This window comes from Rousettus aegyptiacus, unplaced genomic scaffold, assembly GCF_014176215.1.
Source record: "Rousettus aegyptiacus isolate mRouAeg1 unplaced genomic scaffold, mRouAeg1.p scaffold_m13_p_10, whole genome shotgun sequence".
Taxonomy (NCBI): domain Eukaryota; kingdom Metazoa; phylum Chordata; class Mammalia; order Chiroptera; family Pteropodidae; genus Rousettus; species Rousettus aegyptiacus.
Genome location: NW_023416285.1, coordinates 1,972,265 through 1,996,628, shown reverse-complemented (window position 1 = coordinate 1,996,628; position 24,364 = coordinate 1,972,265). Strand labels below are relative to the sequence as shown.

Genomic DNA, 24,364 nt, shown 5'->3' with positions numbered 1-24,364 from the left:
TCCCTCTCCCTCCCCCCCCTCTCTCTCTGTCTCTCTGTCTCTCTGTCTCTGTCTCTCTCCCTCCCCCTCTCTCTCTCTCCCTCCCTCTCTCCTCTCTCTCTCTCTCTCTCCCTCTCTCCTCTCCTCTCTCCCTTCCCCCTCTCTCTCTCTCCCTCCCTCCTCTCCTCTCTCTCTCTTCTCTCTCTCTCTCTCTCTCTCTCTCCCCCTCCCCTCTCTCTCTCTCTCTCCCCCTCTCTCTTCCCCCCATCTTTTCTCCCTTTTCTCGCATTTGTCCACCTCCACGCTCCCAGCACGTCAGGGCCGGCGGCTCCTAACAAGCTTTGGCCTCACTTCGTCACCCCCTCTACTCATTTTCCTGAACTGCTGATTGGATTTAAGGCTGTCATTCCCAGCTCCGGCCAGGGCTTTGCTTTGGGCCCCGCTTTCTGGTCTTCCTTGCCAATGCGTCAACACCTGTCCTGAGAAACGCCTGCAGTCCCGGCGGGAGGCCTGGGGCTTGGAGCAACGAGGTCATCAGAAGCAGGTGTGGACTCGCACACGAGGACATACTGCAGGAAGGGCACACTCACCTGACCCATTCTGGGACTTCTTGCTCCAGAGAGAAGGATGAGAAAAAGAGAATAGCTGATGAGAATAGCTGATAACACGGTGGTGGCCTGGAGGCTGCATCTGGGAGTTGGCTGGAGTTCGTAATTACTAACCCGATAGTAACTAATGATAATAACAACAAAGCCAGGTTTGTGAGAGAGAATACAAGCCCTGGAGACAGGGGTGGGGGAGCTGGCATTGCCGTTCATCCCCTCTCCCTCATCCGCGTTAGTAAAAGCATTTCCAGACTCTGACTCTTCTTCCTAACCGCGTCCGCAACAAACACCCAACACTCGGTGCCCTCCCAGGCCTCAGGATGCCACTCGACCTGTATGAGACAGAGATTGTGCTAGGTAGAATTGTGTGGGCATTGGAAGCTATTGCACGTGGGGAGCGAGGGAGCGAGGAAGGGGTCGAGCACTCCTCCTTGCTGGGACCTGGGTGGGTGGAGATGCCACTGAGTCAGGCGGAGGGGAACAACTTTGGAAAAAGAAAGGAAGTTTGTTTTTGCACATCTTTTGTTAGCTCGCTCCTAGGGGCTGCGGTGGAGCCGGGGTCAACGGCAGGGGAGGACGAGAACTCTTTCAGTGACTCGGTTGACAATGACCTGGACGTCCTCTAGTGGACCTCTGCCATCAGTCCCTGCCCACACACTCTTGTCCATTTTCACATCTGTCCCATTCCACCCATTTCCTGCTCATTTTTAGTCATTTGCTCTATTGGCCATCACTGGTAACTGCGCTTTTTTGAACACACTGCTAACACTAAGGCTTCCACCGAAACTCTGGCCATTTGTCTCTCTTTGCCCCCTTTCTCCTTTCCCTCCCACCACCGCCACCTCCCTCGCTGCTCCTGCATTCGCAGAAGAGTGGCTGGAAGGGAGTTGCCAGGTCCCTGGGTTGGGACGGACCGTGATGATTCGGCACCAAGTCACAGCTCTGCCATGGTCGCCAGCACCCAGTGCCAACCTCCTTCCCCTGCTGCAGCTGCTAGCCCGACAGACACGCAGACCACCAGAACTCAGTGAGTTATAGGAAACACTCTATTCAGCCAGCTGGGTCTGCCAGGGGTACGCAGACCCCAAATTAAGCAGCCCCACGATGTAGACGTACAGGGTTTTTAAGCCATAAACCCCATTATTCATTCTGTCTGAACACAAAAATCACTTTTTCTATTTACTGTCAAACCAAAAGTCGGTTGTGTAAGCGGGGGTACAGAAGCAGAAAGCTTGTTAGAATGTTATGTTCCGACGGGCAATGACCTATGTTCCCACAGCCAATGACCTATGCTCCCCTGGGTGACAGCCAAGCAGTAATTCTGCAGCCAGAACACCCCATAGCAAAATGACAGGTAACGGGCAGCTGAGACTGGTGCTGGGAAAGTGCTGTGTTGTGTAACACGATTTTGTATGAGATGCACATACGAAGAGCTGAAGCGTGGATCTTCATGGCAAATGTTACTGGCACGAGTCAATGAAACAATTTTTTAAAACTATAAACCCAGCGCATTCAGTCCAAAGGGTTTGAATACTGACGGAGTCCTGGCATTAGGGGCGTTTCTAGCTGAGGACCTGGAAGGCGATGGGAAAGACAGGGATGCTGCCGGAGTGGGCTGGAGCCCATGTCCCATCAGCACGAGAGGCTGTCACTGAGCACACTCAGAGCGCATATGGCCTGCCTGCCAAAGCTTCCACCGCTGCATGCTCCACCTCCACCCAGGTCCCAGCACTTCGATGACACGGACCCGGCCTATAGTGAGTCTCTATAGAGCTGTGCTGTCCCATATAGTAACCTCTAGCCCGTTCCTCCTGGGGACACGCAGGTGACACCTGGCCTTTACCCGTCCTAAGAAACACCCCAGGGCTGTGCCCAGACGCAGGAGCCGCGCCCCTGTACCCCTCCCACACGAGAAAGCACCCCAAAACGAAAATAACGGAGAGGGAACTTACCTAAGAGGCGTAAAGCGGAACGTTCACAAACTTGGGCGCCTCTGACCAGTCAGCTGGAGACAGTCAGATGTCAGACGTCGGGATATTTGATTCCTCCAGAATTCTTCCAGACTAGCTCGGGTGTCACCGCGAGGCACCCAGGCGGCTGGAACGGGTTCTCGGGGAGTAAGACGAGAGTTAAACGCCGCAGCCGACAATTCCGCAGCGGACTCCTGCGAGGGAACCAAAACGCGCAAGCGCGGGCGGGAAGGCGGTCCTTCTGTCCTGGCCTCTCTTATTTCCGCCCCGAGGGCCTGGCGCTCTGACGTCAGCACGCCGCGCCGCCTGTGCGTCATCGCGGCGCGCCGCCGCCTGGCTCTTGGCGCTGGCCCACTATGGCGGAAGCGGGCCGAGTCGCCGTTCGTGACCCGGGTGCACTGCTCCCGGACGGCTTCTGGGCGGCTGTGGCCGTGTGGCTGGAGAGGCCGCAGGTGGCCAACAAGCGGCTGTGTGGTGCCCGCCTGGAGGCCCGGCGGAGCGCCGCCCTGCCCCGGAGCGGGGCCCGCAGCCCCAGGCAGAGTACAGGCCCCAAGCGGGAGAAGCAGGCCGCGGCGGAACACGGGCCCGAGGAGGTACGGCTACTCGGTCAGCATCCCCCTGAAGCCGGCCCGGGTCCCAGGTCGAGCGCAGGCCTCGAGGAATCCCAGGGCCGGCGCCCACAAGGGGAGGACGAAAGGGAAGCAGCCGCAGCGCCTCTGCTCGCAGTGGCCGCCGGTCGGCCTAGCAAGGCAGGAGTCAGGGAGGGCGACTTGCCAGCCTGGGATCTGGATTCTCTCTGGGACGACTTCTCCCGAAGCCTCGGCGGCGGCAATCAGGAGATGCTGGCCTTCCTTGCAGGCTCTGGTGCGGTATCGCAGTCAGAGGCTCAGCACCAGCTTGATGTGGTTCTCAGAACCGTCATCCCGAAAAGGAACCTGCTTTCTACTCTGAGGAGAGAAATAGTCGTGCAAGGTAAGAGTATTTCTGATGGTGGGAGGTGTCAAAGGTGAACAAAACCAGGTGCTAATGCGTCAAGGATGGACTTTAGTGGTGCAGTATTGTATTAAATGGGAGAGGAGTCCAACGTGAATTGAATTCCTTCCACCTGTGCAGAGTTGACAGGCGTTAAAGGGAGAATGAGGAAATAGGGGAGCGGCTCAGCAGTCAGGGAGTGAAAGGTACAAGAGCAGGAAGGGGGGGGCATGTGACACCGCCTGGGCTTGCTAAGGGTTCTTACGGAGGTCAGGCGCCTCCCTCTCAGAGGCAGGGAGATGGCCCCCCTCTTCAGGCGTGGCCTGGAACAGTCAGTTCTTTTGGCAGCCTTGAGCTCTCTCAGGCAGGCACTTTAAGGGGGCTCGGGTCATCCCAGGGGTGCGGCCTTGAGGCGTTGGGAACTCTGTTAGCATTTGTTCCCGTGCTTGTGGGCCAGGTGGAGGCCTAGTGGAGAAGCGCTCAGAGAAGTCTGGTCCAATTGGGTCAAGAAGGGGCTCCCTCTGAGAGGTCGCAGTTAGGCCAAGAAGCACGCGTTGGACCTCTGTCCATGAAAAGGCCCTGAAGGTATCGACTGTGCCAATTGCTCCGCAACGTCCCAGGGAGGTTGTAGGCTTTTTGTCGTTTCTTGAGCAGGGTGTAGCGATGTGTGTCCTTACTGTGGAGGGCGGGTCGTTGCTTGAGACTGTATCCGTAAGGCTCGAGGTGAAGACACTCCGGGTGTTGAATGCTAGGCAGGAGTTGAGCAGGTAAAGAGATGGCGGAAAGGTCCCCTCCCAGAGGAGCCGTGGAGGCTGCCCCTGACCTTTCTTCACACTTGGGAGCTGACTGCCCTTCTGCGGCAGCTCTTCCACCTGCAGTTGGGGCGTGTCCGTAGCTGCCCGGGCCTCTGTGATAGGGTGGAGCCCACCTGCCCAGTTCCAAGCACTCTCATTTCCGAGTTCCAGAACCTTCACATCTGCACAGCCCCTTTTTGCCATGGAATACAGTACGGTCACAGGTTGGGGTGATGGGGCCTGGACACCGTTGGGAGCTGTTCTGTCTACACAGGCAGCGATGCTGAATTGCTGAGGGGTACCTGACCCCCATACTGCGTGCCCCTGTGAGGCCCCTGGGTGCCCCTCCTCCAGGAGGCCTCTCCGACCCTGCTGTACCCAGGCGAGTGTAGGGCGTCTTTTCTGCCCACCGTGTTCCGATCAGCTTTTACCTTCCGCCTCTGCTAGACTGAGAGGGATGGTGAGTCAGTGCCCATGAGGCCTGCAGGGGGAGGCGTCTGCGTCCTCAAGTGGGCTTCGCCGCAGAGGACAGGTGGGTAAACGTCTCTGAGTGAGGTGGGGCTGCTGTCCACGAGGAGTGCTCCTGCTGAGCGTGGCCGCTGTGTGCCCAGCAGGTGTGGGCAAGTGTAGGCTCAGGCAGGCTCCAGCGCAGCAGTGAGGGGGACGGGCCAACCTGTCCCACGCCCTGCACACCGTTGTAAGTGGGGCAGGGAGCCCTGAGGGATTGGGGCGCAGCACCTGGCCATTACTACTGTCAGTGCCGCCTCTGGCTTAAGCAGCTTTGATTTATTGTCCTTACTTTTTCCCCCCAGATGTCCTTAATGGAACCGTAACTTTTTTACCTTTGGAAGAGGATGACAAAGGGAATGTAAATGTTCAGCTGAGCAACGTGTATCAGATTCAGCTCCGGCACAGCGCAGAAGAATGGTAAGAACTGGCACCTGGCGCCTCCGTTTACAGTGCCGGTTGATTTCTTTGGCTGCGAAGCTCCAGGTCACTGAAACACGAAAGGAGTTCTCGCTCTGGCAGTTAGGGCTGTGTGACTGTGCCTCCTGGTTGGCATGTCCATGACATTGTTCCTGCTGGTGCCTGGCCTGTGTCACTTGTCACAGCCTGGCTGGAGGCTTTAGTCTCTACATTCCACGTAGACTTGATGGTTGAATTCAAGCAAACTAAAATCCCTTTGTTATTTTGTCATGTCGTACAACTTGGTAACGGGGAGTAAGTGGAAGCTTTTCTTTTTCCTGCTGCGGCTGTGGTTTTGGACGTGATGGCTGTTTGGCAACGCCGATTACGATAGTGGTAGTTTAATAGGCTCCCTTGGTGCCATGTGGTGTTTGAGCCTGTACAGAAAATGTGAAATCTGGTTTATTTCCATTTGTTATTGTTTAAACGAAAAGGTCATTGGAAGGGTAAATTCACTGGTTATTCTTCCACTGTTTTCCCGAGAGCCACTTCCAGTCTGTATTTCCGGAACAGCCTTGGGGAGTGCATCTGTTGAACCCGCACAGGCATGGAAGGCAGAGGGCACAGCAGGAAGAGCTTTGTTTGGGGTGGGGCAGACCTGGGCCTCCCCACTGGCAGCGTGATTATGACCCTGAGCGCGCAGCCTCCACGGCCCTCGGTCTTCACCCCTGTGAAAAGGGTTTGATAACGAGCCTCTGAAGGGGGCGCCAGGCTGGGCTTCCAGGGGCTGTTGCAGGCTCAGAAGCCTCATGGAAGACAGGGGTGACCCAAGTGAAGCCTTTTGAAATTGTCAAGAGGTTGCCCAAGGGACCTGGTCCCAAGGCCTTTATCTCAGCATGCTGCTGTCACAAAGTGGGTGTGAGAGCAGACCCTGTGGGGCAAGCCGTGCTGGCCTGTGGTGGCTCCTCGGGGGCTGCGTGTTCCGAGCCGTGGGGTGAGCGTGGCGGCCGTGCTTGGGTGGGAGGCGAGGCTCCCGGCCGGGCCGCAGGGGGCGCTCAGGACGGCGATGCGCCGGAGTCACGCTCCCTGCTCTTTGGCAAGTCGCCGGCTGCTGGCAAGTGCTGGTCGGCATTTCTGGTCGTTGCCCCCTGGGCAAGTTGCCACATTCCTTTGAGCACTGGTCACACTTCAGGGGCCAGACTTGTTACCTCCTCAGTGAAGCACACATTAACTGGGGTGCGCACTCCTCACCAGCCCTCGTCTCAGTGGTATTTGTTACATGCCACCGTGCGCAGCGCCCTGGGGTGCAGTGGGGAGCAAGTCTCATGGGGAGGCAGGTAAACATGTGCTCTGAGACCAGGTAGAGATAAGTACCATAAAAAGAAAGCACAGAGGTAAAATGGGTCTGTTTTCATACCCCCTCGTTAGCAAAGGCGGTGTCGTGCCAGTGTACGCGGGTGCGTGGGGAGGGCCTCTGAGGCCGTGACAGCCCAAGAGGCCTGAGTGGATGAGGGAGTAGGCGCGGGGATCTCCGGGGGACACCCGGGCAAAGCGCGAGGCCCAGGGGCAGGCCCACTGAGGCCTTCCGAGGTGACGGGGTGGGAAAGGGGCGTGCAGGCCTTCCCGCATGGGGACGGCCCAGGCGCGTCTCTCCATGGAGAATCAGGGCGTGAAGCATGTGAGTTGTGTCCCTTGGATGCACGTGGTGACAAAAGGCCTGACAGTGGCCCGACCTCGCCCGTGTCCCCCGCGCCTGTGTCCCGCTCTGCCCCTCTGGCGTAGCTGCCTGTGCCGCTGCTTGTTCTCAGAGGCCCCCATCGAATGCCTCCCCTTTTTGGGCCCAGCAGACTCGATGCTCTCCCTCACGGCACCGCCCGGATTGCAACCGGTGGGGCGTACTGTCGCGATCTGGGCCTGCGGTCGGGAGCACCTGCCGGGGACCCGGCACCGCTGGGAGCCGGGCAGAACCGTGGCCTTTCCACATGCTGGTGGCAGAACGAACCCGCAAGCTGCACAGGGCCTGCGTGTGTCCTTAGCTTTGTGACTGAGCGCTCCACTTTCTGTCCAGTAAACAACCGGGGGGACTAAGCTCACATTCGAGCCGCACGTGCGAAAAGATAGAAAGGACAGAAATGTTAGGAAAATCCACACACGCGTCAGAGTCTCAGTAACTAGCGGGCAGGGCAGCAGGTCAGAGGACCTTTGTTATTTGCCGTCTGTCCTGATGGGCTCTGCAGGATGTGTGACGCATTTTTAACAACGTTTGCAAGGAGAAGAGGAATTTTTTGTCTTTCAAATGTGTTTTTCTCTATTAGGTGAAAATTCTGTAACTAGTTCCAAATTGTTTTGTGCTCGAGGTAAAATATTTTGTAATCATAGCCATCTTAACTTCTTTTTTGGTAGATAAATGTGTAATTTAAGAATATGAATTGGAACCAGCTTTGCTTATTCATGTTTCTCTTATTTTTAAAGGTTCATATCTGTTTTAATTTTCTGTCCAGAAAGATGGCATTCAGATGGAATTGTTTATCCCAAACTCACCTGGCTTGGAGAAGAGCTGCTGGCCAAACTGGCCAGGTGGGCTGTGGAGAGCAGGAAGAGCGAATTTAAAAGCACCCTGTCCCTCGTTTCCATGGTGAAGTACAGCGAGGTTTACCAGGAGCTTAAAGACAAATACAAGGACATGGTCAAGGTAATTCTGGGGAAGACGGCTGCGGCTCCACCACACTTAAATGCGGTCTGTGGCCAAACTGCACAGGCACAGGTGTTCTCCTAGCGTTCTCCAGGAGCAGACGTTACGTCAGAGTGCGCACACGTAACTTTAAGTCCGCGCGCCCTTCAGGGTCACTTGCCGCAGCCGTGCTGTGACACACGTGGGCGTGCACGTCGCAAGAGTGCTGGCAGGTGTGTTACGGAAAACTCGTTTTTTCCCACACATGATATTTTATTTTCAAGAGAGCAAAAGGGAAGTGTTTACTCTAAAATAGTTGAACGTTAATTACTAAATTACTGTAATTTTTTGGTATGAAAATATATAAAAATTACAGCACAAAAGAACATACCTGCGAAAAGGAGATAAATCTTATGCCACGTTCTTTGTGCTCAAGACGTGACGAGGAGACGACACACCGCTCGGGTCCAGCACGATCAGTGCGGTGGGACCGCCTCGCTCTCTTCCCGGGTCACAGCGCCCGCCGCCTCCTGGAAGCAACCGGGACTCGCCACGTCCACAGAGTCTATCAGCCGCCTCTGGCTATGTAGCAGAGCACTGGGGGGGTCACGGGCCTGAGACGGCAGCCGCTCGCCCCTGATGCGGCCTGTGTGGGTCCCGGGCTGGCCGGCCGGGGCCCCCTCCCCCCCAGACCCTGGCCTAGTTGTCCTGTGTTGTCTTGTCAGCTACTCAGCCCTTCAAGAAGGGACTTTCGTATCCTTCCAACTTTTGAACTTGTCCTTAGTGAGATAGTTCATCCGAACTGTCGAATCTGCTGTGACTGGAAATACACATCTGAGCGTTTGACAACGGCCGCTGATACATGAGCATTTATCAGATTCATGACCGAGCGTTTGACAGCGGCCACTGGGTTTTCCTCTGCCTTGTGGCAGCGAGACCTCACCCCCCAGCTGGCATTCCGCCGCGTTCAGGGCACCCGGCGGCAGCTTGTCCGGTGGTTGGAGCTTCCTCCCTGCTGAACACACAGGGACGCAGGGACGGAGCGGCTGAGCGCTGACCCCTGAAGCGTGACAGCCGGGCACCGGCAGACCGCAGCACCGGCCCCCGACCCCTGTCCCTTCGCTCCCTCCCCCCTCGTTCCCTTGCTCACTGTCCATCTAGATAGGTGAGCGGGCGGCATAGCCGAATGCTGTTCTGTGGTGTCCAGTTACCTCACCTAAGTATCCGACAGACATTGTCTTCATTGCGGAGTCCTGCCTTGGACTGCATCGCTCTCGATGAGCCCTGAACCACACAGGCTGAAAGTTGCATGCGTTTCTGCCTTTGAAACGAGCTTTTTTTTTTTTTTTAATTGCATAATTAGTACAGTTTCACTTACGCCTCATGGTGATCCTTTATTGTAAAGTCGTGCGGAGACGGGAGAACAGTTTACACGTGCTCGCAAACGTTTTCCAGGTGTGGCCCGAGGTGACCGATCCTGAGAAGTTTGTTTATGAAGATGTCGCTATTGCCTCCTACTTGCTGGTGAGAACTTGCGTACCCTGCACTTAGTCAGTGGGGCGGGTGCTGCCGCCTGTGGTCAGCACTGATCAGATCCACGACTTGGGGTGTTTGTACTTCAGTTTGCCAGGGTTGGCCACACAAGTAACGGTTCCTTTTAGCTTTGCGTGGTGCCCTTGCATGAGAGTCGAACCGGTGTGCGTTGTGAAACTGGAGGTGGGAATTCAGGCTGACCAGTACTCTCATAATTGCTAGCCAGCATGGCGATGCTGACTGGTAACCGGAAGCCGCTGGTGGGAGCCCACCTGACGGGCACAAGCCTTCCGGTCCTGGCGTTCGGGGCTTCTGGCTGTAGGTCTTTCCAGAACTGGCTTGCTGGCCACCTCGTCAGGACATGCCTTTTGACTCGGCAGCCTCGATTTTCTCATCTGTGAGGTGTTCAGACATTTCCAATCTCCTTTCAACTGTGATTCTCTTTGTCTTGTTTTTAGAAATAGCGTAGTTTTATCAGTGTCTACCAAACTCAAAGAGTATAAAGTACGAAACTAACAACCTCTACGGCTCTTGCCCAGAGGTGACCACTTAACATGGCGTCCGAGGGAAGAAGGAGCTTGAAGAAGGAGCTTCGTAGCCTCGCGTAGCCGCGCCCGGCTGCCCTCTGCTTGCCAGGCATCACCTGGGGGAAGCCGGGGCCTTGGCATCCGCCCTTTCTGACAGGGCGAGTTAGGGTCCCACGTGGGGCTGTGTCTGAGTTATCCTGGGCTAGCGTGAGTCACGAGCCCACTCTTTCCTCGTGTCTCTAGGTCTTATGGGAAGAAGAGCGAGCCGAGCGGGGCGTGGCAGCCAAGCAGTCCTTCGTGGACCTGGGCTGCGGAAACGGTCTCCTGGTGCACATCTTGAGCAGCGAGGGGGTAAAGCATGGTTGGTGGCCCTTTCTCGAGGGTCTTCAGGGCCAGCACGAGGTCCACTGGGACCCTTCCCCGCTAGTCTGGTCTGGGTGCAGACTCGGCCCGGCCGTCGGAATAGTGGCTGCTTCTGGTGTCTTGTGAAACAGGAGGAAAAGACAGCGGTGTTTGTGCACTGGGCACGGTCGCCCTGTGGGAGCTGGTGAGGGTGGTCGCTGCGTCCCGGGGGGGGGGGGGCGGGTGGCCGTGCAGACGGCGCCCGTCTAGGGTGGCGCGCTGGAGGAGCCGCCCGCCACTGGGACCCGACGGGCAGCCGAGGGGCCGGCTCCCTCCACAGCCGTTTTCTACAGCTCCGGCCCTGGCTCGTCTGCCCGTGAAGGGACGGCCGCGGTCCCGGCGCGGGCCTTGCCTGTGCCCGCATTAAGCAGCCGCGCCACCCGCGGGTGCCCGGGCGCTCGCGCTTCACGCTGGCGGTGGGGCCTGCGGAGTTAATTTGTTCTTGCTAATTTATTATGAGGTCCTGAACTTAACTTTTGCTTTCTGAAATTATTTCAGCATCCAGGCAGAGGGATCGATGTACGAAGAAGAAAAATCTGGGACATGTATGGACCGCAGACTCGCTTAGAGGTACTGGCTTTGTTCACGCACTTGATCTTGGCGTGGCTGTACCCCGGGACCCTGACGTGAATGAGTGGTTTCTGTGGATGGGCCAGTCACAGATGCTAACCATGACAATTCAGGGCAATTTAAATAATCTGACATTCAATTATTTAGACTTCTCAAAGCGTGCTGGTTGAGCGGAAGACAGGGCTGCCATCTGGAGCCAGGAGCGCCATCTCCTCCCTCGGCTCTGCCGCATGGTTCACACCACCTGTGGGCGCCCGGCGCTGTGTGGGGGGTGCCGGGCAGGTCAGCGAGGAGTCCAGGGCGGGAGGCCGCAATGAAGCCAGGCCACGGTGTGCAGACGCCGTGGAGGCGGGCAGCGCGCCTGCCCTGGGCCGTCTAGTGAGTAGCCTGCTCTCAGCCCACAACCGCGGGCTAAAGTGGGCCGGGTTACCTCCTCCTGTCCTGGTGCCCATCGCAGAGGGATGACCCCCTGAGGGGGGCAGTGGCCGGGCACCTCGCCAGCAGCAGTCCCGCAGTGGTCTGCCGTCCCGTGTTTAAGGGTGCAGGTCTCTGGTCGAGGCCTCCACGCCAGCCAGGGCGCGCTCAGCGGTGGGGTCCACGCACTGAGCTCTGGGGTGCCGCGGGCACAGCTGCCCTTCCTGCCACCCAGCCCTGCTGCTCAACTGCCCGCTTTGTCTCAAGACCCTTGTGCTGGAGTCCAGAAGCATGGGGGTGAGAGGCACAGAGTTCTCACCGCCAGGGGCAGAGTGCTGACTGGCGAAGTGAAGAGAATGTCTGCTTTGCACGGCGGGTGAAGAATGTTCGGGTTCAGTCATGTGACGCATGATGACGTTTTAGTCAGAGAGGGACCCCCGGGTCCCTCCTGTACGTCCGTGGTCCCGTATGATTACAGTGGAGCTAAAAATGCCTGTGGCCTCGTGACGTCGTAGCTGTCGTCATGCAGCACAGCACGTGACGCGCATCTTTGTGGTGACGCGGGTGTGGACCGGCCTGCTGCAGCGCCAGTCACTTTAGAGGACTGGGTCCTGTGGTGTCCGGCGCACAGAGCGTGGTGGCGGCCGCCGTGCTCCTGGAGTGCGTCCGCCTGATGTCGCCCTCGGTCGCCGTCACAGGGCGCGCTCACGCCGGCAGCGGCCTCGGCATCTCGTGGCTGCCGTGTCTCAGGCGCGCCACGTCCTCTCGTGCTCGACTTAATGCCACGCTTCGCGCAGTGACCGCTGTCCAGGCTTGTGGTCCAGGGGTGACAGGCTGCCCCATGTGGCCTGGGAGCGCCACGGGCTGGGCCCTCCGGGTGCGTGCAGGTCACTCTGCGATGTTTGCAGGACGACAGAGCCGCCTAGTCAGCGTGCCTGCGTCGGCACGCAGTGCCTGGCTGTCTGAACGTGGGGAGAAGCGCGCAGCGACCCCAGAACCCCCCGGCCGGCTCCAGCCGTCACCCTCCGTCTCAGCCCCCAGCATCAGCCACACTGCTGTTTTGAAACAGTTCTCGGGCCTATCATTTCATCTATGAACGAGAAATTAAATTTTGAAGACTGTTTTTGTATATTCTCTGCCTCACTTTCTTTTAAAGTCGAGGACCTTGCAAAAGTTAAAAACCGTGAAGGGGAGTCCGTGCAGCTGCCGTTCCGCCGTCCGCTTGTTTTCTTCTGTGCATTTACGCCGTTCTGTGCTGCAGGGGTTTGCGGTGGCTTGCGAGTTCGTTGCGGTAGACTGAAACACATAGAAGCTCCAGGTCTGAAGACTGCAGGTGACCCAGACGCCGTGCGGGCGGCGGCAGGTGCGCGCAGGATGTGCGCGCTCTGTTAGGGCGCTTGGCTCTGCTTTGGGCATGAGGCGGCTGGGCCAAGCTAAAGGAGCAACACGTTTGAGTTCAAAACCTCACGTCTGCCAGTGACAAAGCGAAATGATGTCTTTGGGTGGGAGGTTCCAGCGACAGCTGGGTGGGCCTTCTGTTCAGCTGTGCCCCCAGGGAAAGGCCGGCTGGCGTGAGGTCCCTTGGAGAAGGGGCAGAAGGCTCTAGTCCTGTACGTGAGGCCCTAGCAACCTGCCTCAGACGCCTCTGTGGAGTGGGGGACGCTCCCTGACGCTCGGTCAGGGCCACCCTGAGAGGCGTCCCGGGTTCTAGCCTCCCGGGTGTGTTTCCTCGTCACCCCGGAACTTCCATCTTAGTGCTGGGAGAACCCTGCTCCCCCTAGTGTCCCCGAGGAGGACGCCGGCCGTCTCTCTGTGCCGCCTCTGCGGCAGAGGACGTGGTCCGACACGAGCTCAGCGCGCATGTGGCCTAGTGACGGGTCCCCGTGTGGACGGGCGGGACTGGCTGTCCCAGCGGGGCCTACAGCTCCGCTTGTCGTTTGGAAGCCTCATTTGGTTACATGAGCAGGAAGCCATCAGGAAAAACACCTGCTTTTGGTAATGGCGTTGTGAGGATCACAGTCTTGGTGTTTGTGGAGCCGCATGTGAAGCGGGACTTTCCAGGTTGCCGCGCTCGGACCGTCTGCTGAGGCCGACTGGGCGAGGGGGCGCTGGCCAGCTGTCGGCAAGGTAACAGCGCCGCCGCGTCGCTGGGGGTAAGCGATGCTTTTTGTTCGCGCAGGCCATGTAGAGAGACAAATAGGTGAATTTAAATCTAGACGGGGTGGGAATAGAGAATAAATATCAAAGATTTGTTTTTCCTGCTTTTAAGTTACGTACACACCAGTCGAGCAACACTCCAACGTGTTAACGTGTGTGACTAGAGCACATGACGTTCGTCGAAGCAGAAAGAGTATAGAATTTCCATTCTGTTCTTATGGACGTCGTGTCTGCACGGCTCACACTGAAGCTTTGTCCTAGGGAATGGCCAGGGAAGGTGAGCGTCGTGATTCTCTTCTGTTCTGATCACGGAGTAACCCAGCTGCTTACGCCCTGGGGCTCATTCTTCCACTTTAAAATTAAGAGGGTTTTGAGTAGTTATATAGTCTCTTCTCTCTTCCCAGTTTTGACTGGCAGGTTCACCGTTGAGACTGCCGATTTCAGTAATTAATGAAGACCTGTTATTTAGCAGGAGGGAGAGAGCATTTGAAGCTTGACTTCAGAAATCATCACAGTGGTTCACACGCCTGTTCAGTGGGTTTTACAAAAGTTAATAGCACGGTAGCAAAGAATCACGCAGTCCTCTGTAACTTCGTCCTGCGTTCCGTCACTTGGCAGATGAAGACCGAAGGACTTCCGAGGCCGCAGGGGCGCGTCTGTCAGACCCTGAGCCAGCAGAGCCCAGCTGCGCGGGGCCCGGCTGCTGGCCGCGGCCCGCTCTCAGGGCCCTTGCTGCTTTCCACGTCCTGCCGAAGGCCGAGCGGCTCACGTGCCCCCCCTTCCAGCGTCTGTTTTTATACTGAAGCGCGTGTTCAATTTTAATTACCGAAAGGAGATGAACAAACAGAGGAGTGTTGTTTCTCTAGCGAGGACTCCGGACGCGGCCAGTGTCTCCTGTCCTGGGGGTGGACACACGCGCCTCCTCACCCCTCGTCCTGGTGCCGCCACGAACTCAGGGAGCCCGGCGAGGCCGGAGCCTCTGCCTTCCGTCTTCATGGCCGGCTGCCTCGGCAGCTCTGCGTTTGTTTAGTAAGCGTTTCGTCTTGTTTTTGTTGTTTTTCAGGAAGTTGCTATCACGCCCAACGATAGGACCCTCTTCCCGGACGTTGATTGGCTAATCGGTAACCATTCCGATGAACTAACACCGTGGATACCTGTCATTGCAGCCAGGTGAGGAAGTGGACAGGTTGGCAGGGGGAATGGCTGGGGACGTTTGGTTGCCTGTGGCTTGCTGTCCAGAACGGGGACCACTAGCTGCATTGGTGACCGAGCGCTGGAAATACAGCTAGCTCAGAGTATTGAAACGATAACACATTGGCTTACGTTTAAAATAAATTCCACTTGTGTTACTATTTTAAATATGGGCACTAGAAAATAGAAAATTACATATGTGGTTCACGTTATATTTCTCTTGGGCAAGGCCAATCAAAACTGATTGTTTCGATAGCACATCTAGGTGTGAAAGGTGTGCTGTGGGTGACGGCAAGGCGCTTGGCGGCAGGGTTTGCTTCTCAGGTGGCGTAGGCCCGTCCGAGGCAGCTTCTGCTTCTGCACGGGCGGGAACTCGGTCGAGGCGCGGGTCGTGCTGCCGCCCAGGATGCTCTGTGCCCCGGTCTCCCTTACCCAGGAATCTCATGGGCGGTGCGGGCTCCTGAGGCGCTCCCTAGGCCAAGGGCAAAACCTTATCCGCGTTACACGCCTCCCTCTGAAATCCCTGATCCACAGCTGAAGTCTCAGTGCACTTCAGAAAGTTTTAGATTACAGTTGACAATAACTGCCACATAAAAGTTTTTTACAAAATTAGAGTCATTTTGTTGAAAAGCTGTACTGTGCAGTCGTTTATAGAAGTGGCAGGAGCCACGATTCGTTCTGTTTGTCGTATAAACGGTGAGCCGGCAGCGGACACTGTATTTTCCCCAGACACGCCGTGGCCACGTGGCTCTCTGCTGAACTTTCTCTGGTCTATTCAAGACTTCCGGTTTCCGAGCTTGTCGGCTCTTTCCAAAGGTCTTCCTACAGCTGCCGCTTCTTCGTCCTGCCCTGCTGCTTCTTCGACTTCGTGGGAAGACACTGCCGGCGGCAGAGCGGGAAGACTCAGTACCGGGGGTACCTGGACTTCATCAGCGAAGTGGGCTCGGCCTGCGGGTTCCGCGTGGAGGAGGACTGCCTCCGCATCCCCTCCACCAGGCGGGTGCGTCTGGCCCCAGCACGCCCGGCGGGCGGGGCGGGTGCCTGGGGGGGGGTGGCGGAGGGCCGTGTCACGAACGGCCCTGGCGCTTGAGAGCACGCGTGTTCCAGACGGCGCCCGTGCCGGTTTCAGCCTCCGCCCTCGAGGTTCAGAGGGCTTCTCTCTGTACGGCGCGCCCCCCCCCCCCCCCCCCGCTCCCCAGAGACGTGCCGTCGCTTCCCTCTCTGGGCGGCTTTGTGGGAACCTTCACCAAGGCCTCACTTGCTTTCCAGAAACGCCGTGGCCCAGGGCCCTCCCTGGAGGCGGTGTCAGCCTGAGATTTCTGAACCCAGCATTCTCTGAGGCTGATTGCACCTAGTTCCGTCTCCTTAGATGCACAAATAATTGCCCAAAATTAAGGGGTGTTTCAGAAGTTCAGAATGATTACAGGTTTTTTGTGAAAAGCCTCATCAATTCAGATTTATCTGAGATGTCAGTGGTCCGGGCAGAAGACCCCCTTGTGCCCGGACTGCCTGGTGGCCGGCCCCCACCGCTGGCATCAGGCCCGTGGGCGCCAGCGCCACCTGGTCACCGTGAATGCCCTTCAGGGCTCGACCGCGGAGCCTTCGTGCCATCCCCCGCACGCCCGCCCTTTGGCAGGCCACGGTCTTCTGACGTCGGGACTGATTTTCAGAAGCGGCTCCAGTTTGGGTCGTGAGGGTGGGCGCAGAGCCCCCTCAGCATGGCCTTGGCCCTGCTGGTTCCACTGCTCTCTGTGGGAGCCGCGGACGATTCCTAATCTCCCTGGGTCTCTGCTCTCTCAGAACGTGACGGTCTGGGGGTCAGATGCCAGAGTGGGTGTCCACACAAGGCGGACTGACTTTATGCCAGGCATTCCCGTTCCCCGCTCAGAGAAGTCACCTGCCCGAGGTCCCACGGTATGGGTGGCAGAGCTGGAGCGTTGCGAGGGGGGCCCACGTGACCAGATTCGCTGTGGTCGCCTGTAACCTGGCTGCGCAGCACGTGCCCCGGGGGACATGTGGCGGCGCTGCGCTCACGGCGGCAGCCCTGCGGGGGGCCTGGCTCCCCGGGGGCAGCCTTCTCCGGACACGGACACGGGGTGTGGAGCAGGAAGGGAGCGGCACAGACGCACGTCCACGCCGTGCCAAGCGCTGCCGGGCCCTCACGCCGGCTCAGGCGAGGCCAGTAGACGTGTCATTCTGTTGTGCCGCGTCGAGAGCTCCTAGGTGAGCTCGGGGCCTCCATGGGGCCGAGGAGGGGCGGGGCAGGGCGAGGGGAGCAAGCGGCTGGAGCAGGGCCGCGCGCGTGCTGGGTCAGTGGCTCCCGTTTGGCTCGCGCGCGTGCGTGCTATGCTGGAGTCTGAGCGCGGAGCGGCTTTGGCCGCTGTTCGCCGCTGAGTCAGTGGTCCTGGGGTTGGAATGAGGGCTCTCCCGATGGGCGGCCGACGCTTTTCTGTAGCGTGAGCGCCAGAGCAGGAGCCTCGTGGGGGCCGCCGAAGCGCTGTGGGAGCCTGAGCCCGCCCTCTCCACGCGCAGGTGTGCCTCCTCGGCAAGTCGAGGACGTACCCGCCCGCCGGAGAAGTCTCCATGGACGCGCAGAGGACCCGGTACATTAACAGCCGGCAGGGCCAGGGGCCCGCCCCTCCTCCACGCAGCACGGGTCAACCCAGCGGTCACCCCGACAGCCAGGGACCCCCGGACGCCGGGGCCGACGGGCCGTGGCTGTCTGGATTCCGCCCTAGAGAGAGAGCTGAGCGCGTGCGGAACTGCGCCTCCCTCCCGCGGGAGTTCGTCGACGCCGTGGTTCTGCAGGTGGCGCAGCTGCTGCTGGGTGGCAAGCGCTTGAACACAGGCGGCTCTCGCAGCGGGACCGCGGGGACCTGGAGCCGAGGAGGTAACGCACGCGCCGCCCCCCGGCTTGCTGGGCCTGGATCTGCTTCACAGCCAATTTAAGAGTGGTGGTTCTACACGTGTTTGAGAGCGATAACAGATGGGTGCCTTACAGGCTCCTCGTTTGCTTAGAAGTCCTGTTGACGTGCAGGCCTCCGGCTGCCTCTGAGTTGGCCGAGGGCAGGGTGCTAACCTTGGGCTTGAGCCCTTGACCTTGACGTTCAGGTCTCAGGCCTGCACCTGCTCGGCTCAGTCTGCAGAAATTATCCAGACAGAAAACAGAGTACGGGCTGCACCATCTCCTGGAATTCTGTGAAATCTCCAAAATGCCAAAGCAGACGTGAGAAAGAGGGGTCATTGTGTCTGCTCACTGTCAGAGGGGCGACGTGCCAGGCCGGGAGTGGGAGGGGTGGAGTCTGAGCCTTGAGGCTCTTACAGAGCCTGTACCTGGGTCAGAGCCCCCAGGGCTGCTGGGAAGGACCTGGCAGCAGTCCGGCTCCGCCTCCTGGCAGGGCGGCGGCCAGGGGCGCTGTGGAGCTGCTTGTGTTTGGGCCGAGCCAGAGCCTTGCCTCTTGAGTTTCTGGGTCTCTGGAGGGGATGGAGGACCGTCCCTCAGCCTGCCACAGACCGCGCCCGGCTGCCCTGCGGTGGGATGGCCGGGATCAGGGCACAGAGACCCTCCTCTGCCCTTCCTCGCCTGTGACTGTTGTGCTCAGGTTTCACCCCCCCTCTCTCGTGTCCTCATGAGGGGTCACCCGACCCCGTTAGTGTGTGGTCAGAAGAACCCCAGGGACCCAGCGGAGTTCCGGCAGGTGTGGCCCCGGCTTACGTGGCTGAGCATCTGTGACTGCAGACAGCCTCGAGGCACCATGGGCATCTGGGGTGCCCTGGCTGAGGCGGGCAGAGAGTGAGGAAGGCAGGCTTGGCGGGCAGGTCCAGAGTCCCAGAGGGCTTAGGGTAGATCTCAACACAGGAGCTTGACCTTCCACCCCAAGGCGGCCCTTCCCTCTGCCAGGCCCCTTGGGAACGATCGAGCAAGGGGTCAGTCTATGCCTCGGATGCCTCTGGCTCTTTCCTCTGACTCAGACGTGGACAGTGTGGCTCTGATTATCATTTCTCAGCCCGGGAGGCCCATGCAGGTAGATACCCTTAGGTAGCTTGAATTCAACCTGTCCGAGCCCAGCTGACCTCCAAGGTCCATCTCTCGGAGACACCTGGGAGCCAGGGCGCTGTCCTTCCAGGCTGGCCTCGTCGGTCTGGGGCTGGTCCAGGGTGCTCAGGAGGAGCTGCCCCTGGCCTGGCTGTTGGGTCAGGACACGCATCAGGACGAGAAGAGCTAGCAGTGTTGACCCACGTGGTCACCAGGCAGCATGTGAGAGGCAGAGTCATGGAGCTCGTGGGGGCCGGAACCTGGGAGGGTGGGGAAGGCTTTCTGGGCCAGTATTCTTAGAATTCCTGTTTCAGAACAGGTTTAAGGCAGCTGACAGATGGACTTTGGAGGTCAGCTGGGCTCTAACAGGTTGATTAAAGCCACCTGTCTAAGGGTATCCACCTGCACGGGCCTCCCAGGCTGGGCCATGCAGCTCTGCCGACCTTCCGTGACGGGGCCTCGGTTACCCTTGGCTCCCCTGCGGGGGATGGGGTGGGCGCAGGGAGCAGGGCCTGGCAGGCGGGAAGGTTTGGGCGTCTCAGGTGGCGACAGCTCTGCCCGTGTAGCTTCCGCTGCTGTGGTGCGTAGCCTGAGTTAAATGTTGTTCCTTCTGCCGCTGTGCTCAGGGGTCGGGATCTCTAGAACTATAATTGTCTTTGTGCCTATCGAACAGGTTTGTAATAGGCCTCTTGTTGCTTGGGGGCGCCCCGTTTCCACAGAGAGCCTCTCCTTGGCAGAAGTTGCGGGCCAGCTGGGCGGGGAGGCGCTGCAGAGACTGCGGCGGGAGTGCGGCGGCCTGCAGACGCTGCTCAGGAGCAACCGCCAGGTGTTCGAAGGTGAGCGGGCCTGGCCTGGGGACGCGTCGGACCGGGCGGGAGCCCGCGCCCCGCGCCGCCCCGCGCCCACCTCCCAGCCAGCCCCAGCGGCCACCACGTGTTCCCGTGGGGCTGTCCCCGCCCCCAGGCCCCGGCTTCTCTGGTGGCAGCCAAGTGCCGTCGCCACAGACACCTTCCCGGCTGCCCCCACCGGGCCCTCAGGTGTCGTGTGCTTCTGTCACTCAGCACCCCAGCTAGGCCGTGGGCTCCCTGCGGGCGGGGCCGGGTCTTGCTCTGCAGCCCGAGAGGCAGCCCTGGGCCCAGCGCGGGGACGGACGGCCACAGGGGGTGCTCGCACGCCCGGCCCCTCCGCACGCCGGGGCTCTCCAGCCCACGCAGGCGCTCCGTGGGTGGAGCACTCACCACGCGGGCGCTCCGTGGGTGGAGCACTCACTGCGCGTGCCGTGCTGGAGGCTGCACACGGTGACGGCCCCTCTGCCCGGGTCCCCAGGACGTGGCAGGGAGATGGGCACACCGCACGCTGGGTCCAGCACACAGGACGGGCCCCGTCAGGGTCTGTGGAGACGGAGGTGACGAGGGCCTTTGCAGAGCTGAGGGGAGCCGGTCTGCCAGCACGAGGGTGCAGACACACACCGGGCCCACCCGAGGACCGCTCCCTCGCTGGGCCCGTTGAGGACGGGTGCCCCGTTGGGCTCTGAGGGCTCCTCTGGGCATGAGGGCCTCTCTCTGAGCCCTAGGATTTGGGCTGATCTCCCCACCCCACCTTTGTGTTCCTACCAAGTAGGGGTGGGGAGGAGGCCTTGCCTGGGCGTCTTAGCTGATGGAGGCGCGTCTGTTCACGCCTTGTGTGCACAGGAGCTGCGTGTGCACGCTGGCGTTGCCCCCACGTGCGCACGGGAGCTGCGTGCGCACGGGAGCTGCGTGTGCACGGGAGCTGCGTGCGCACGGGAGCTGCGTGTGCACGCCGGCGCTGCCCCCACGTGTGCACGGGAGCTGCGTGCGCACGGGAGCTGCGTGCGCACGGGAGCTGCGTGTGCACGGGAGCTGCGTGTGCAACGTCCGGCAGCTGCCTTCCACGTTAGCCAGTTGCGCTGCGTGTTGCACAGGGATCTGTGCGCTGCCCCACGTGTGCACGGGAGCTGCGTGTGCACAGGAGCTGCGTGTGCACGCCGGCGCTGCCCCCACGTGTGCACGGGAGCTGCGTGTGCACGGGAGCTGCGTGCGCACGCCGGCGCTGCCCCCACGTGTGCACGGGAGCTGCGTGCGCACGCCGGCAGTGCTTTCAGGTAGCCCAGCTGGCCTGCGAGCCGGCGCGCGTAAACCTGGTCCTGCGGGGATGAGCATGCTGTCCTGGGGCGGTCAGGGTTCCCACGCGCAGCTGGTGCGGGAGGGCGGGTCCCCCGGGGCAGGCGGGCGGGGCGGCTGGGCGGGGGTGGCCTTCCTGAACCAGAGGAGGTCGCTGCTGCCACCGCGGCACCGCCACAGAGGTCCGCTCCGCATGCCGGTGCCAGGGTGAGGGCCCAGGGCCGGAGGGCAGGCTCCTCTCTGCCCCAGCTTCCTGTGGGCTTCCTGAGACGGTGTTTATTCCATCACAAACGTGCACACGTGTGACTGTTTCTGCGGTTCACGTGGGGGGCACGTTTAATTCTAGAAACGCTTGAGTGGGCGGCTTGGGGCTGGTGCTCCAGTCACGCAGAAGCGTGCGCTGAAGCCGGGCGCTGTCCTGCGGGGCCCTGTCCACGCCCATGCAGCCTGTCGCCAGCCGCGTTTGTGGGTGGGGAGGGCCGCAGCTCCCACCCCGCCCCCGGCCGCACAGCCGCGTGCACTGGGTCAGGACGCCTGGCGGGGCAGAGCGCGGCGCCCGTGTCGGTGGGGGTCTGCACGTGCGGTCTGGTCAGGTGCCACGCTCACGGCCTCGATGCGAACACAGCTCAGCGAGGCTGGTGACTTGCCTCAGGTCTCCCGCAAGGCGAGGGGCGGGGCTGGCCCCTGGGTTGGGACTGACCGGAGCCTGTGCTCTGGTACGTTGTTGATAGTGAGCTTCTGGAAGGCTCTCCAGCCAGCCCCTCAGAGCGCGTTGGTTAAGGTCGTGGCTGCTGTCAGAAGCAGTAGAGGACACGGCGGGTTCGTGTGCTGTTTGGGCTGGGGACCCCGAGGGGGAGCACTCCAGCGCCGGGCGGGCGGGCCGCTTTCGCGGCGTGTCTCAGGGTCAGGAGCACGTGTCCGCGTGGGCAGTCTGTCGGTGGTCCGACTTGGAGCCGGCTGGAGGATGCTGGGCACGGGCCTGCCCAGGACCGGGTGCGGGGTGTCGGGAGGGGGCGACGGCCGCCCTGTGTCCTGGGGCGTGGGGCAGCATGGCGACGTTCTGGCCAGCCCCAGGGCTCCCGGCTGCTGCCACGTTCAGGGCTGCCCCTGCCATTAGCGCCCACTCCCCAGGACTCAGGAATCCCGGAGGGGCCCCCTTTGCCTGACCCTGTAGGAATTGCTCCAGAAGCATGGCCAGGTGTTCGCTCACCTGCCGGTGGAGGGCCTGCCACAGGCCAGCCTGTCCTGACGTCTGGAGGGTAGGGTCTCTGCCTGGCTTGGGCCTCTGCGATCTCCCGCACATCTCATGAACCCGTCCTGGCCATCACGGGCTCCTGGTTTTTGAGGCCCACCCTGGGAATCTGGGAGCCTTCGTGGCACCTTCCCACGCTCTTGAGGGTGTGTTGTTCTGTGCTGCATCCAGAGGTGCTGCTGTGGGGACACCCGGGGACACAGCAACGTCTCCTTGGCTCACACTTTCAGGCAGAGAAAGCCACGGCACCCTTGGGAGATGGTGGGGAGACAGCACATCGGCCAGAGGTGCCTCTTGGTCCCGAGAGGACGAACCTCCTGTTTGGCCCATGCGGCAACTGTCCGGTCCCCGGGGAGCACTGGTCCGCGTCGGTGTGCAGGGGCGGGCTGGGCGGAGTGGCGCTTCCGCTCCCTGTCCAGTTAGAAGCCGCCCAGCCAGCTCCGTGTGGTGGGTCGCCTCTGCCGAGCCCACGTCTCAGCGTTATACGGCCTCCAGGCAAAACCCCGACGGCTCCCGGCGCAGTCGCGTTGGCTCCGTGTCCCGTGGCGTTGTCTCGAGCGGAGACGGCCAAGTGCAAGCGCCCGGGCAGCCCCGGCTCAGTAGGGGCGACCAGCTTGGGGCGCAGCTCCGAGGGGCCCTGGTCAGCTGCCCGGGCCACAGCCTGTCCCCAGCCCTCTGGGGTCCTCCAGCGCCCGGCTCACACCACCCTGGCCTCACAGGCCCCTCGCAGCACCCACCGTCTCCTGCTCTGACCCCACCCCTGCCACAGGGCTGCTGGTCCCTCCCGCTGTTTGCATGTGGGGGCTTGGGCTGCGGGCGTCCTCGCTGCCTGCTCCCTCATCTTTGGAGGGGACCTGCGCCCAGCTCGCTCATTTTCTCTCTGTGACGCGGGGGCCCACTGTGCAGACAGTGCCTGAGCCCCCTGAGCCTGGACCGTGTCATGGCCCTCACACCGGCCGTCCCACGGTCACACCTGGGCCATCACCAGGACCTAGACTTCAGGCTCGGGGCGCTTCACCATCTCCCAGTGTCCAGCGCGCTCCCGAGGACTCCGGTCCCCCAGCCCTCCCGCACCCCCTGCTGGCCTGCGTGGCTGGGGTCCTGTCTCGAGGCCTGGGCCTCCATCACCACTCACCTGTGGGTGGGGCCTGCGAGCCCCAGGGGTGGGGGCCGCCATCCATGGCTTGGGATCTCGGCACCCCAACCCAGCCCGTGGCAGTGCCCCCCACAGGTCCCGGGGCACCGAAGGCCTCGCGGGGCGGCCTCGCGGGGCGGCGAGCTGGCTGACTTCTCTCTGTTCCAAACTGCAGTTCTGCAGGGGAGAGTTCGCATTCGGGACTGGAGGCAAGAGACGCCGCTGCAGGAAAGGCAGCCGGAAGCCAGACGCAGAGTGTCCTCCGAGGCCTTCAAAACCCGCCTCTGCTGGTTCTTCCTGCACCACCCCGACGGCTGCGTCCTGCCCGCAGACCGCTGCCCGTTCGCCCACGGGCCCGGGGAGCTGCGGCCGCCCCCGGCCGCCAGGGGCAGCCGGCCGCGTCGGTGAGCCGCCTCCGCCCGCCCTGGCGCCAGGCCCCTTTCCTGCTGCCCCCCTCCAGCTTTCCGGGGGGCCGTGGCCACGTCACGTGCCAGGAGGACTCAAGTCCCTCCGCCTCGCCCCCTCCTGAATCCTCGGTTTGTTTCAGACGTGCAGACTCTTAAACGTCCGTCTTTCTGTCAGACCGTGGCAGTTCTCCTGCGTCGTGGTCCCGGAGGCAGGCAGCTCACTGCGCGGGAGCCCCAGCGGCCCTGGGGCTCGGCCCGCCCCTTCCCTGCTTCCCCCCCGGAATGGGTCCCGTTGCCAGGAGCAGAGTCGCGCGTGTCCGCGTGCGGTCGCTGCAGCCGCGCCTCGCTGTCCCGGGGCAGGCGTCCCGGCGACGAGGAGACACGCCCCTTCCTGCGGGGCCTCTGGGTCCCAGGCGCCCTTCCCTCCCGGCCCCAGCACCACGCGCCCCCCGTCCAGTGGTCACTGCGCCTTCGGGCGTCACACACGCTGCGGCAGCACGTCACGCGTGTGGATGTGCACGGCCCGGCGGTGGCCGACCGCGGTGGCCTGGCCGCGGCCCGCCCCACAGCTCGCCGGGCGTCGCTCAGCCTGGGCATCGGCGCCATGCGGACGGGTCCCGCGAGCTCCTCGCCGCTGGCTCTGGGGACTCGGCCGGGCGCGTTGTCTTGCGCTCCGACGCTCCCGTCCCGCTGTCCTGGCCT

General features: G+C 60.9%; 2 protein-coding genes across 3 annotated transcripts in view; one reads left to right on the top strand and one right to left on the bottom strand.

Moving 5' to 3' along the window:
- Window positions 1-2,791, bottom strand: part of ACOX3 (acyl-CoA oxidase 3, pristanoyl) — a 32,874-nt gene extending 30,083 nt beyond the window's left edge. Inside the window, exon 1 of the mRNA XM_016127135.2 lies at window positions 2,537-2,791. The gene's annotated coding sequence lies outside the window, so the exon portion shown is untranslated. The remainder of the gene's footprint in view (window positions 1-2,536) is intronic.
- An 87-nt stretch (window positions 2,792-2,878) lies between these two features.
- Window positions 2,879-23,967, top strand: TRMT44 (tRNA methyltransferase 44 homolog). Of its 2 annotated transcripts, none has more exons than XM_016127141.2 (12): window positions 2,879-3,526; window positions 5,133-5,247; window positions 7,699-7,918; window positions 9,353-9,421; window positions 10,201-10,308; window positions 10,858-10,929; window positions 14,564-14,670; window positions 15,508-15,691; window positions 17,224-17,581; window positions 19,447-19,563; window positions 23,431-23,659; window positions 23,803-23,967. In XM_016127141.2, exons 1-12 carry the CDS (start codon window positions 2,911-2,913, stop codon window positions 23,816-23,818), a joined length of 2,211 nt encoding a protein of 736 aa, XP_015982627.2. In that variant the 5' UTR covers window positions 2,879-2,910; the 3' UTR covers window positions 23,819-23,967. The 2 variants fall into 2 exon arrangements, with proteins under 2 accessions (XP_015982627.2, XP_036083352.1); XM_036227459.1 differs by having other exon boundaries at window positions 15,421-15,691.
- Window positions 23,968-24,364: the final 397 nt, after the last annotated feature.

Excerpts from the sequence above, each read along its gene's own strand:
- TRMT44 (XM_036227459.1), top strand. The coding sequence starts at position 2,911 with ATGGCGGAAGCGGGCCGAGTCGCCGTTCGTGACCCGGGTGCACTGCTC. Across the intron at positions 5,248-7,698 it reads CGGCACAGCGCAGAAGAATG|GTTCATATCTGTTTTAATTT; the intron begins GTAAGAACTGGC and ends TTATTTTTAAAG. Across the intron at positions 17,582-19,446 it reads GGGGACCTGGAGCCGAGGAG|AGAGCCTCTCCTTGGCAGAA; the intron begins GTAACGCACGCG and ends CCGTTTCCACAG.